The following is a 15,015-nucleotide window of genomic DNA, read 5'->3' on the forward strand; positions in this document are numbered from 1 at the left end:
AAGCATGAAGCAGAAGTGTCGGACTCTGTGGTATCTTTTATTTCAAGCTCACCAGGATATATCGTGTCGACGTAGGAATGGAAATTATCATTATTAATTGACAATACGTCGTCGATATACCTAAATGTCGAGTTGAAGGCCACAGCAAGTGTTTTGTTCTTTTCACGCATAAGATTTTGCATAAATTCTGCTTCATATGAATATGGTAATAAGTCTGCTAATAATGGAGCGCAATTTGTACCCATGGGAATTCCAATAGATTGTTCAAATACCTGGTCTGCAAAAACCACATACATATTGTCAATCAGAAACTCAAGCATCTTCCTGATATCAACTTCAGAGTACTTATGTGTGCAATCAAAATCTGTTTTAACAAAATAATTTTTCAAATGACCAATGACGAGGTAAGTAAATTTACGAGTTCCATTTTTGTTGAAGAAGCAGCTGTAAATGATATAAAAAAGCCTGGATCTTAATTTGTCGTGAGGAATTGTTGTGTATAAAGTTGAAAAGTCTTTAAGTTTTTAAGCTGTTGATTTTTGTAAAGTCTTACGATTTCAAAGTGTCCAAAAGTTCTTTAGAATTTTTTAGTATCCACATCTGATTCACACCACTTCTTGAATCATTAGCTGCACAGTACTCTTGAAGTTTTTCAATCACTACTGTCAATATCTTAGTGAGGAGTAACGAAAGAGGCTTGCTTGAACATTTACTAGAACCTGCAATATATCTTTGTTTGTAAGGATTCTTTTGAAGCTTTGGAATCCAGTATATATAAGGTAGTTCAAATTCATTTTGGCTTTGAGGAATATTAAAAGTATTCAAAACTGACAGGTGATTTTGAAGGATGCATTTGTTTCTAATGATAGGGTAAATATCCGATAATGTATTAATTGAATGTTTACAAAGTTAAAAACATTGTTTATGCCTTTTGGGACAACCCTCGTAATACAATTACCCTTTTTACACGAGTATCAAATAACAGAAAAACAATGACAATTCTGATATGTTTTCATTGTTTAACTTGTTTTGTCCCTTCACTAAACACATAAGCATCCTTTTTTAGTTTAAATTTCTTTCGATATTCTTTCAATATTGAAGATTTATGTATTTAAAAAAATGATATTTATTTGTTTTTTAATTTATATATTTTAAAATATTTATCTTGGTTTATTTAGGATAGATTTATTATTGATAAATTACTTATTGACTCATGTTAGGTATTTTTGATATTAAAGACAGGAAAACTGTGTTCAAAATTATATAAAACTAAAACTGAACTTCCAAATTAACAATGTATGTCTAACAATATAATTTGATAGATAACTACAAACAATACACATAGACGATGGTTCACAGCATATCATTGAAGACAATGGAGTAACAATACGATATATCAGTAATTAACACTTCACAAACTGGCAAATAATCCCGCGATCTCAAACAAGAAACCATAATTGTCTCCAAATCAGCTTGAAAAAGATATTCGAAAACGCTAAATTATCAATTTAATACAGAAGCTTCATTTGTAAAAAGTGTTTTTGAATATTCAACTTTAAAAATATTCTATTTTCCGATTTTCAAATATTCTATTTTCCGATTATTCAATTACATGCAGGTAAACTTCGTATGTTCTAATCGATTACAAGTACTATCGATCAGATATATTAACAGGTTAATATATAAATACATGTATCTACATATAATATATTAATAGGTTAATTATTCTATAAATTTATCTCTGTTTAAATGAGTTCTTCTGGTTTCATCAAAAACTTGTAACGAACATATATTTATTTTACATTACATCCGAATAGTTTAAATGTAAATTTTGTTCCTATGTATTCTATTTGTTTCAATTCCGAAAAATATCATAAAGACAATGATATTGACTTCTAGTGTTTTGATGCCCCTGTTACAGTCCTATCTAGTACAGGATATGACGTCCACCATCCACGACTATATCTCCTCCATTTATGTGCGATGCTTTATCAGAGGCCAAGAAACAGACAATCGGGGCTACCTCTTCCTGCTCAGTGTTCCGACCAGTGGGATTCTCTTTTGCAATCGCATCAAGAAACTGGAAGAAAGGATATTTGGAATGCATGCAGTAAAATATTCCTTTGTATTTTAGTATTATACCTCAATAAAACAAATTATATAACATGATAAGAGATAATTCATATCCATATCTTACATGTACCAAATACTTTCTTCATCATGAGGAATGTGTATTTTTTTATGTTGGCATTCCCTATAACTCGTATTTAGAACTTTCAAATTAATGAATCTTTCTTAAAATATAATTTTATACTTTTGTATTTATGATAACTGCAAAAGCACTGATCTGTAAACTGTTTAATGTAAATGATGGATTTATTCAATCATTTGATTACTTTTATTTTCTTTACAGTAACATATTTTAAATTAGATTTATTATATCCGGAATGGTAGGATGAAAGGTTAGTCATTGTTAAAATTAAAAGGGAAATGAATTTTGTTTGCCCGATCATGACAAAGGAGGGTGTGTCTGGTCAACACGGGAAGCTTTCTCCTGTATGGCACGTGATCCAGCCTCTAATATTTTAGTAGTCCGTGATGGCTCTGGTCCCGATTTGTACTGTTTCAATTGACCTTTGAACCTGATAACTATTTGTAATTTCCATATTTTTTCCTTACTTTAATAACGATTTAAAGCAACAATTCCAATTAATAATGACATTCTAAAATTAAAGATTTTGAGATACATGATTCGTTAAATTATATTACCTTATTGTACGATTCTTCATCTACCACTCCAGGAATGTTATCACGTGTATAAAAATTGGTTCGAATTGCTCCAGGCCTGTTGATGATAATTAAAGATCAAAAACTGAATAGGCAAACAAATAAATTTTTAAGAAATGATGGTTTAATTTGTTTGTTACCTCATATCACATAAAAGATGTTTCAAATTTTCAGACTGGAATAAACATACCTTACGGTGTTTGCTCGCACTCCATGGGGCGCTAACTCTGAAACAGGAGAATGAAAGTGTCATTTCTGCTGTTAATATTGTTATTCAACTACTTTGTATTCATATTAGCGAGTGCAATGATTTGTTACCATACCTAAGATTAGCATAGTCAAATTTTTAGATTGATTTCATAGATAAGTATGAATAATTTCAAGTAGTTTTGCTCTGCTTTATACCAGAACATCACACTCTAAATACCGTAACAGCATCAAAAGTGAAGAGATGAGTTAATTCATACCCAGTGCTAATCCTCTAGTGAAGGCATCCATGGCTGCTTTGGACATGGAATAAGAACAAGTTCCAGGCATCTACATGTACATAAAAGAAAAGGGTCTTCAGAAATAAATGCTTTTTTTTAATTATAAATATCTACGATTTTTCCATTTGATAAATCGTTGACTTTCAGAATACCTCCACTGCGGTAGTAGACAGTACACTCGATATATTAATGATGCAACCTGAAAAGAATGAAAAAATACAATATCTTTCAGCAACGATACATCACGCATGAAGAGACATGTTAAGAGTAGACAATAACAGTCTAGTTTGTCTAGACAAAATGAGTGAACAAAAGTTTATTCTGTTTTCATATATTTTGACAAGTACATTTTCTTACTCTTTAACCAATAAAATAAAATTAAACAATCACTATTACCACGTCAGTATACTAGTGAACAAAAACAAGAGGCCCAGGGGGCCACATCGCTCACAAGAGCACTGTGACTAGGACATAGGCAAAGACAGTTCAGTACTAAAAAAAACTTAAATGCATATGTGGTCCCAAAGTACCCCTAACATGGAGAAGGATATGATTTGAACGAAGTTAAATACACACTAACTAAATAAGGATGCTTACATCTTTTTTTTACTAAATGTGACTTTCTTCCTTAAAATCTTAACGTTCATTTGGGCCACACTCTACTCCCGGGGGCATGATTCGAACCAACTTGATTCTACACTACCTGGTGATGCTTCCATATAAATGTGACCCACCATTGATTTGCTATTCGTGAGAAGAAGATTGTTAAAGATTTCCTTTAATATTCCTATGTAATGTAAAACTTTATGGCCCCACCCTAACCCAGAGGGTCATACTTTGAACCAATTTGAATCTACACTATCTGTATATGATTCCACATCAATTTTATCCTTCTTGTTCCATTGATTCTTGATAAAAAGGTTGCTCTGCATCAAAATTTGTATTTTGAATGGACTTTTGAGCTTTAATACCGTTCGTTATCTGCATATATGTCATGAACACAATACACACCTTTCCTTGCCTTGAGATATGGTATCACCAGCTGTGTGAGAAAATACGCTGACTTGATGTTAACGTTCATGATTTCGTCAAAGTTCTCCTCTGTTTCCGTTGAAATTGTTAATGGCCTCCCCATACCAGCATTATTTATCTTGTATAAATAAAAATTATCACTCGATAAACTTGATGACTTGAACTTTTCAATGTTGACTAAATGCATATATAATTATTGTTAAATTCATCATTGAAGCACTGAATTGTCCACAGATTTTCTTCTGTTAATCCCAATCATGACAAGGAGCACACGTCGGGTGTGTGCAGCAGAAGATGCTCAAACTTCCGTGATCCCAACCCTGGGATGTTATAACTTCATCATCTCTATACAGATGTTATGTATTTCATATTTTTAATACCCATATAGCATGAATGTCAACGTATGCAATAAACTATTTCTTTTAATAAATAAAACGAGGTAAAGACACATATATAAGGAGTCTTTATTCGTTATGCACAGTAAAGGTCAAGGACAAACAGAGTTTTTTGCCATTGAAATTTTTTAATTGCCAGAATTTCTGAAACCACTGGTTCAATTCTCTTTATTTTTACACATTTTATTCTGTGACCAATTTGAATCATTCTGTTAATTTTTTGTAAAAATTGAATTATACATTTTTTCGTTAGAAAACTTCTATGGTAACACTATGTATGCAATGTAATAAACAAAATTTGTCAATATAACTTCAAATACAAAAAAGTAAAAAAATTATACACAAATTGCAATAGATCAATTGATAATTTAAATAATCATAATTTTTAACTTTGGGCAAAAAAGAGTTGAATTTCTTTCATGAAGAGAGATTTTTTTAGAACAAAATATATAAGTTTCAGAAAAATTTAACTTGAGGAAAAATTTGGGGCCATCTTTTACAAATTGAATGACAAATGTGATGTAGATTTTTCCGTAAGTTTATCAGATGCTGACAAAAGCTCAAGGTGGAAGTGACTGATCGACAGGAGATGCTTCTTCCTCCATGGCACCTAATTCATCTTCCATTGGATTTATAGATATCTGTTAATAAGGTTATTAGGGGCCATATGTTTCATGTTTAATGTTTGTTATAAAATTTTTTGCATAAACTTCATAAATTTAATTTTGATAATTATATTTTTTCTTCAAAGAAAATAAAAGGTATACACACTCTGTAGATTTTTCTGTATGATTTTACAACTTGAAGTTTGACAGGATTTCTCTTCCATGACACCTGAATCATCTTATATTGGTTTTAAAATCTATTAATAAGGTGCCTTTTTAGTATAAAATTTATTGCCAGAAAATAAAAGGTCACAGAATGTAACATTACAGAAGCTCAAAGGCTTCTCAATATGTCGTTTGGATACGAAAGTGTTTCAGACAGACAGAAATACAAACGAACAGACGGGCCGAAATAAATATTCCCCCATTTCGTGAAACCAAGGAACAAAAATTGATTCGATCTCCAAAACACTAGATATTTGGTTCTTATCGTCTATTTTCAAAAAACATACAAATATGTATGTTTGTGGCAGTTTTTAAGATCTACTAGTATTTAATTTTGAGTTTACAACGCATTGATTGTTTTCAACATTCATATCGTTACAGTCTAAGAAATATTTAGTGAATTCCTTACAAGAACATCCAGTCTTCCAAAATGTTCAATTGTTTGTTCCACGAGCGACTTTTTAAAATCTCTGGAAGTTAAGTCACCCGCGCTGAGGAGAACCTGTGTAAAATAGGTACGTAGAACATAAAAGCGGAATTTTAATTTCAACCATTTGGTATAATGGGCGAGTTTAATTTCACTTTGCATGGTAAAGCAGACTGTCTGTTTGGTATAACAAGCAGTAGAATATATTATCGCTAAGAATTCCTTAGAAAACATTAACATTGAAATCCCAGCTGCCTCGCTAAGAGGTATCCTGTGAGTCAAGTAGTTTATATTGTAACGTCGACGTCTCGCAAAGGATTGCACAAGAAGGCACAGTGCAATAACGCCAGTTACCAATTTAGGGTTGAATCACACATTCATTTTAAAATGCTTTGTAACAATTGTCACTGAAACACTTTTTTAATAAAGTTTGGCATATACAAGGGTCATTCACAAAATACGTAGACAATTTTCCTCATCGTAATATAAATATATTTACATTTGCAAATAACTTTGTTAGATGAACCTATTGAAAAGAAAATACGTTCAATTCTGTGAGAATGTCATTAATGATCGATGTGATATTTTGACCAAACACATTTTCACTACATAGGAATTCATTGGTTTAAAAAAATCATTCGAAATGTGTTCGTTTCAAATGTAAATATGAGTGTTAAAAAGTTCATGGGAAATGAACCATTTGATCAAAATAGAAATTCGGGCTTCACAGGATGTTAGCAAAAATTTTTAACATTGTTGTTTATTTCTAAAATAACAAGATTAATTATCAATTTAACATATTTTCATAACTAAAATCATTTATTTTGTCGAAGTGTTTAGTTTCATTCCATTTGATTAAATAGAACTCATGTTAGCCAATTTTTAAGCAACATGACCTCCGGTCACGTCATGGTCTGTGACTGACCAAAACTTTTAGGCTCCGCTGTTTATTTCCTAAACCTTGTTTCTGTATGGTTTTAAGTGTGTTTAATTCTGTGGAAAGGAGTTTATTACTCAATTTGGTGAGCTTTGCATTAACTTTGGGCTTAGTGTAGCGTAACAAGTGAACTGTTTAAATCTAAGACATTCTTCTTAGTATTCTTCATTGTGAACATGTATTCACTCACAAAACCAGCAGTAATCTCAAAAATCTAATATAAAATTTATGACTTGGGCAGAGGAGAAAAGTGAAAATCTTAAACAAAGGCTTTGTGCGACACTCAAGGAAGATGTGAACGTTGACCTTGACCCCTCAGATGTCCTGGCGACCCATCAGATTCCCGGGGGAGATGGTAGAGGACCACGACCTGTGATCGCAAAATTTTGAAACACCGACATCAAGATCATGGTAATCACAAACGGTCTGACGAAAATCTTAAAAGATCTTCAACATGCACGATCACCTAACACAAATGAACGCTAAACTGGTGCGCGAATTGAACAGTGATCCGCGAATTTACAGCGCTTGGTATTATAATGGAAAGTGTTTCCCTTGACGAAGAAGGAAATCGCCTCAAATTTGATATTTTGGACAACGTGTCTGAAATATTGAAAAAACACTAAATAATTATTCATATATGCAGCGGAGCGGACTTTGCTAAATTCAGATCATGTTTACTTTTTGTGTAAACTGTGTGTCGGTGAGTGTGTGCATGTCCCCCCGTTTTTCTAATATAATTATCTGTTTTCATTATTGGGAAAGATAGTACTTTCACCTTATTCAACGTCTCTTTATTGCTTTTTTCTAATCCACTACAAACTAAATGTGTAGCTCAATTAAACTGGTAAAGGTGAATTGTCAAGGCCTGGCAACCATGACAACAGGTAGCTATAGAACATAATTTTTAAAAGCACTTCTCAGATTATGCTTAATGTTTAAGAGCCTTCAAAACCAATTACAAAACAGTTTCGTTTTTCGAAATTTGTTGAAAAATAAAAAAGTTATGATATTTTTTTGTTGTCATCTTTTCACATCTTGAAAAAAAAGTGTTGCCATTTTTTAACAAATGATAGGGACAAAATCTACTAGGCTGCAATTCTTCATTTAATGCAAAGTACTTTACAATAATTATATAAACAACTAGAACCGAGCTCGTTGCAAAGCAACGAGTAGGTCTTCCGTCCTGTTTGACCGGAAGTAACTTTTAATCTAAAAAAAGTAATGACGTCTCCAATGATTTAAAACATCCAAATAGTTATTGATTATAGTAAGCCATTTTCGACTACTTCCGGTTTGACCGTAAGAGACTTTGACGGACGGAAAATTAAGTTTTATGCTTCCAGTGACATATGTTACCCAAAAACATGTCAAGAACAGCAAATATATGCATTTTCTGACTACTTCCGAATTGACCGGAAGTGACGACACCGGACATATTTTGACGACTGCAATAGGATGAGCTTGAAATTTTGAGCAATTTTGCTTTTTAGATGTATTATAAATTCTCAATACTTTTTGAGATATTAAGGAAAAACTGTTGGCCCCTCTAGATCCCTTATTTTAGGGGCCAGCCCCTTTTTCGATATATCATCTGAGAGATCTTGCAATTCTACACATCTTTTGTTCTATATGTATCAACAAAATATTTCTTGATAAAAAGATACCGTAGAAAAGGTGTGAGAAATTTTGAATTTCGTGATAATCTTTTTTGGTCTATAGCAAGCGCCAACGTGCGTCATTTCCAGTAAATTTTAAATACCTTATGCACTTCTCCATATATAACTCTAAAGTTTGAAGTTTCTATATTAACCCGTTTTTCGGGAAAATTGTGGACAAAATGACCCTTTAAAATAAGAAAATCGACAATATCTTTAGACCGGAAGTGACGTCATCGAAACGGAAAAAAATTTATAAGGTTCAAGTGATGATCCATACGTCCTGAAAGTCTCATAAGATTTCGTTGAGCCCTTTTTGAGAAATCGCGTACGAAAATCGGTAATCAAAGAAACAATTATAACTAGAGCAAAGCTTATTGCACAGCAACGAGTAGGTCTTCCATTCTGTTTGACAGGAAGTTACTTTTATTTATTACAAAAATGTGCAATAACTCCCAAAAATGGTTGAATTTCTTTAAACCTATGTATATAAATGCAAAAAATAAGCCTTTTTTGCTATTTCCGGTTTGACCGGAAGTGACGACGACGGACAGAAAATTCAATTGTATCCTCCCAATGACAGATGTTCCCCAAAGAACGGCAAACATACACATTTTCCGATTATTTCCGGTTTGGCCGGAAGTGACGTCATTGGACGTATTTTGACTACCCCAATAGATAAAGCTTGACATTTTGAACAACTTTGCTTCTTTGAAGTATTACAAATTCTCAATACTTTTTGAGATATAAAGGAAAAGAGTTTGGCCCCTCAAAGCCCTTATTTTCAGGAGCCAGCCCTTTTTTCGAGATATCGTTTGAAAGATCTTGAAATTCTACGCTTCTTTATGTTTTAACAAAATATTTCCAGGTAAAAAGATATCGTAGAAAAGATATGAGAAATTTTGAAATTCGTGATAGGTTCTATATTTGGGCCATAGCGAGTGCCGACGTGAGTCATTTCCGGTAAATTTGAATTACCTGATGCACTTCTCAATACATAGCTCTACCATGCCTCAAGTTAGAAGTTTCTATTTAGACCCGTTTTTCGGGGAAATTGTGAACAAAATGACCCTAAAAATTCAGAAAATCGACGATATCTTAAGACCGGAAGTGACGTCATCAAAACGGATAATGTTTAAGTGATGTTACATAATTCCTGAAGTTTCATGCGAATCGATCGAACCGTTTTCGAGAAATTGCGTGCACAAAATCGGTAAGTAAAAAAAACAATAATAACTAGAGCCGAGCTCGTTGCAAAGCAACGAGTAGGTCTTCCATCCTGTTTGACCGGAAGTACATCTGTAACTTTCATTTAAAAAAAGAGTAATGAAGTCCAAAAATGGTTTAATCCTCCTAATCTTTATTTATTATTGCAATATTAAGCCATTTTTGTCTACTTACGGTTTGACCGAAAGTGACGTCGACAGACAGAAAATTGAGATTTAAGCTTCCAGTGAAATATGTTACACAAACCATGTCAAGAACAGCAAAACTATACGTCCCCAGACGTATTTTGATGACCTCATTAGATAAAGCTTGACATTTTCAATAACTTTGCTTCTTTGACGTATTACAAAATCTCGATACTCTTTGAGAAATAAAGGAAAACTTTCGGCCCCTTTTGGCCCTTTATTATAGGGACCAGCCCCTTATTGTTGATATCTGTCGAAAGATCGTGACATTCTCTACAAGTTTTGTTCTTAATGTCTTTACAAAATGTTTACATGTAAAAAGATATTGCAGAAAAGGTGTCAAAAATTTCTAAGTCCGTGATAGGACTTTTTTCGAGCCAAAGCAAGCGCCGACGTGCGGCACTATCGGGGAAAAGAGCGCAGCACAGTTAAGGTTACAGTAAGGAGGCGGGGCCTAATTTGTACGGGAAATGTTTACTATGACGTCACACACAATATAAGGCCTTCAAAATACCATAAAATGAAATTATTTGTTATTTCAAAGAGCTGGATGGCTGTTTACTACATACAAACTTACTATTACATGCAGTTTTGTCGTTTGTTAAATCCCACACAGCAGTATATAAACGATGCATCGATCGCAATGCACTTGTCAATGTGACGTCATCTCGCAAAAATGACGCAGTTTTTACACAATGAGAGGCTGATCAAGTCACATTTTGTACAATGAAAAATGTCTTTTGTTCTCAAATAAAATATTTTTTGCAGTAAAATAGAAAGCCATTAACTTGGATGCGATGTGTATTTTAGTATCTTATTTATAAACTGTACGTGCATTCTCCAGACAAGCGATACTGTCGTGTGTTTTTATGCAGATTCATTGAAAAAGTAATGGAAGGGCCCTAATAAATCGATTTATTGCAAGGGCATACCCTCAATGTATCTTGTCAAAATTTTACACATAAACCCAAGAAGCATTAAGATATTTGAAAAGTGCTGCGAACCTCTTGAAATCTTGCAAATAAATTAATAATATCTATATTTAATGTAGTTGATCAGCAAAATATTTAACCTCACCTTAACGCCCAACAAATTAAATTTTACCAATCAGAAAAGGGAATCTATATAGGTTCGCAGCACTTTTCACAAACTACATATAGTGTTGAAAAGAATTATAAAATAAACTAAGATTTTTAACTTGGTTATGCCCTTGCAATATTGAAATTTAAAGATGACCTCTAAACTGCAAATATTATTGCCAAAGTCATGTGACGTCGACATCACATGACAAGTCTAAATAGAAAATCTAAATGTCCCCAACATGTAGATTTAAACCACATTACATTTTTTTTTTATATCTGTGAATTCCTAAAAAGATTCACCCATCCTAATAAAGTATGTATTTTTTATCTTTAAAAATCGCCGATATTTCCATTTGTAACCTTAACTGTGCTGCGAGTGGTGTGTGACATATCAGCACATGTTGCTCTATCACCGCTGAATATCTTATGTTTCTGTCTAAAGGCATTTTAGAGAAAAATGATCGACAATGAGAACACCTGAAAATCACCAAATCGCGGAAATCTCAAAATCGGATGTGACGTCATCAAAACAAAAAATTCTATTTCAGCTTTGTTTGGTGTACTATCAGTCTTGAAAGTTTCATGGAAATCTATCCAGCCGTTTTCGAGAAATCGCGTGCACAAAATCGGTAAGAAAAAAACAAACAATAAAACTAGAGCAAAGCTCGTTGCAAAGCAACGAGTAGGTCTTCCGATCTATTTGACCGGAAGTATATTTCATTTTTAACAAAAATGAGAAATAACGCCCAAAAATTGTTTGAATGCTCTTAAGCTATGCTAATTAATGAAAAAATAAGGCACTTTTTGCTACTTCCAGTTTGACCGGAAGTAACGACGACGGAGGGAAAATTTATTTTTATGCTAGCAGAGACATATGTTACCCAAAAACTTGTCAAGAACGGCAAAAATACGCGTTTTTCGACTACTTCCGGTTTGGCCGGAAGTGACGCCATCGGACGTATTTTGACAAATCCAATAGATTGAGCTTGACATTGTAAACAATTTTGCTTCTTTAACATGTTAAAATACTTTTTGAGATATTAAGGAAAATTTTTCGGCCCCACTAGGCCCTTAATTATAGGAGCCAGCCCTTTTTTCGAGATATCAATTGAAAGATCTTCGAATTCTACACTTCTTTTGCTTTATATGTTTTAACAAAATATTTCTAGGGAATAAAATATCGAAGAAAAGGTGTAAGAAATTTTAAAATTCGCGATAGGACTATTTTTGGGCGAGCGTCGGCGCTTCGTACTTCCAGTGGTTGAGATATACCAAATACACATTTCCAAAGATTGCTCTATCAGCACTGAAAATTTCATGTTTCTGTGTTAAGCGCTTCTGAGAGAACTGCCGAACAAAATGACCCTCTAAAAATCACTAAATCGCCGAAAACTCCGAATCGGAAGTGACGTCATAAAATAAAAAAAAAACTCCTTAAGTTCATATAATTTGTCATCAATCCTGAAAGTTTCATGAAAATCCATTGACGCATTTACGAGAAATCGTGTGCACAAAATCGGTTAGAATAATAATAAGAAAAATTGAAAAGAAACAACGGGAAAATAAGAATGTCTTCCGTTGAAAAGAAAAGACCTTAATAATGAAAAAATAGTAGAAAAGAAACCTAAGAATAACATGAAGGTCTTCCCCTGAAGACATAAGACCTTAATAAAAGTGAAAAAGAAACCGAAGAAAAACAATAAGGTCTTCCGCTAATATCAAAAGTTATATTAAATTAAAATGCTTTCTTTGGTTGATAGTACGGGAAATACCCGGTAATTTCGCAGCTGTTGCAGGAAAAAATACTTTCAGTCAACTCCGTACATGACAGGATTTCAACCTAACATATTCAAGAGCTTTTAAAAAAGAGACCATATCAATTCTGTATATGAAACATAATAATTTCAGTTTGGGGCACTATCAACAACCAGCTACCATAAATGTTTGCAACATATTGTATTCGGGGGGGGGGGGGGGGCTCCTACGGCCATGTACAATAAAATGATTCCACTTAAAAATCATCATTTCACATTGTTTCCATTTTAATTTTCAGTATAAAACGGTAACACGATTTGAGCTCCAAAGTATCTCAGACAATACAATACATTAAGCCGAAAAAAATTTGGAAAAGCGAAGATTAAAGTTGAAATTACCAAGATTAAAGTTGGAATTACCAACTTTAAAGTTTGAATTACCAACTAGAAAGTTGGAATTACCGAGATTAAAGTTGGAATTACCAACTTGAAAGTAGGAATTACCTAGATTAAAGATGGAATTTCCAATTTTAAAGTTGGAATTACCAAGATCAAAGTTGGAATTTCCAACTTTAAAATTGGAATTATCAATTAAAAAAATATTGCGTGCCACTCATGCGCTTCTGTATATTCATCATATAGAAAGAAAGAAAAAATAAAGAAGATGCTTTGTTAATTGCACTAATAGAAAAATTAGAGGCAGAGAATACATTAAATCGACATTTAATAGAGGAGAAAAAAAAAACAGATCTTGAGAATTAAAGAAAAGTTACAAGGTCATATTCCAAAATTCCGAGCCAGATGGGTTTAATATGGAGAAAAACCATCTCAATATTTTTGTAAATTAGAATCCCGTTATTATTTGAATAATATTATCATAAAGATTAAAACAGAGGAAAATGAAACTATTTACAATCAGTCAGAAATTTTAATCAGGATGTATTACAAATCTCTTTACACTTCTATAGATGCAGAACTTCTCGACAAAGATCTTGCAGAAATTATAACAGTTACTGATGTTCCAAAACATTAAAATCATGATGCCAAAACACTTAAGGGAAAAAATTGGAAAAAGAAATCCTAGAGGTGTTAAAAACATGAAAAACAATGTCACCAGGAAGTGATGGCTTTACAGCTGAATTTAAAAAAAAATGTTCAGGTTTAGAACATTTTATAGTACTTGCCTCAAATGACATATTTCAGAGGAAAGAACTTCTCATTTCTCAAAGGGTTAATTACCTGCTTACTAAAAGTTGTTAATCCAAGAGAAAATTTTGAAAAATTGGCGACCTATTACACTTTCAAATGTGTTTTATAAACTTTTATCAGGTTGTTTTAGTTTTTGATTAAGATCGACCCCGGACAATATCATACCAAATACTCAACTTGGCTTTTTAAAAGGAAGATATTTACCGTAAATACTCGCCTATAAGTCGGTCCGCCTATAAGTCGGCGGTATTTTTTGACGTTATTTTGGTGGGAATTGCCATTGACCCGCTTATAAGTCGGTACAATTTTTTGCTAAAATTGGGCGACAATTTCAAGTAAATCCTTGATGTTTTAACCTGGTTTGAATAAATATTTTTTTTCGAAAAGACATATAGATTAATAAAAAAGGTAATGCTTACTTAAAATACAAATGAAATTATTAAAATTTATAAATACTTGTTCTTTATATATATAATCTAAGAATACTTAAGTTATCTTATATATCCAGACACTTTGATAATCGTCGGAAATGCAAATAAGATACTACCTTTTAGCCTCCAGAAAAATACAAATCTCTTTATGACTCGCCTATAAGTCGGACATAGAGTATTAGACCAATTTTCAACTCCCAAAATACCGACTTATAGGCGAGTATATACGGTAGATGAAAACACCAGATTTCTTTATGATCTTATGGATTTCACTGAATCTAGAAATATACCGGGATTGCTTGTACTTATAGACTTCGAAAAAGCTTTTTATTCAATATTCCTGGACCTTAGAGTATAAAGTATTAAATTTTTTGGGGTTTGGTAAAAACATTATTGAATGGGTAAAAATTCTAAATACAAAATTTTGTGCATCTGTACTTCAATTTGGATTTTTATCCGAACAGTTTTATATACAAAGAGGATGCTATCAGGGAGACCCCTTGGCACCTTATCTGTTTCTTCCCTGTGCAGAATTTCGTGCAATTATGATCAAACAGAATCAAAAATTAAAGG

The 15,015-nt window shown here is 32.8% G+C and overlaps 1 protein-coding gene across 1 annotated transcript in view; it reads right to left on the reverse strand.

The window, feature by feature from the left end:
• Nucleotides 1-1,339: 1,339 nt before the first annotated feature.
• LOC134253968 (3-oxoacyl-[acyl-carrier-protein] reductase FabG-like) overlaps nucleotides 1,340-15,015 on the reverse strand; it is a 43,425-nt gene continuing 29,749 nt past the window's right edge. The window contains exons 3-9 of the mRNA XM_062736546.1: nucleotides 5,942-6,034; nucleotides 4,287-4,425; nucleotides 3,428-3,474; nucleotides 3,255-3,324; nucleotides 2,978-3,014; nucleotides 2,770-2,845; nucleotides 1,340-2,080 (exon numbers count right to left, since the gene is read on the reverse strand). Coding sequence (XP_062592530.1) covers nucleotides 1,928-2,080; nucleotides 2,770-2,845; nucleotides 2,978-3,014; nucleotides 3,255-3,324; nucleotides 3,428-3,474; nucleotides 4,287-4,410 — 507 coding nt within the window. The 5' untranslated portion in view covers nucleotides 4,411-4,425; nucleotides 5,942-6,034 and the 3' untranslated portion in view covers nucleotides 1,340-1,927. The remainder of the gene's footprint in view (nucleotides 2,081-2,769; nucleotides 2,846-2,977; nucleotides 3,015-3,254; nucleotides 3,325-3,427; nucleotides 3,475-4,286; nucleotides 4,426-5,941; nucleotides 6,035-15,015) is intronic.

Source organism: Saccostrea cucullata, unplaced genomic scaffold (genome assembly GCF_032062105.1).
Source record: "Saccostrea cucullata isolate Sc308-1 unplaced genomic scaffold, CSIRO_AGI_Scuc_v1 ctg3883, whole genome shotgun sequence".
Classification (NCBI taxonomy): Eukaryota; Metazoa; Mollusca; class Bivalvia; order Ostreida; family Ostreidae; genus Saccostrea; species Saccostrea cuccullata.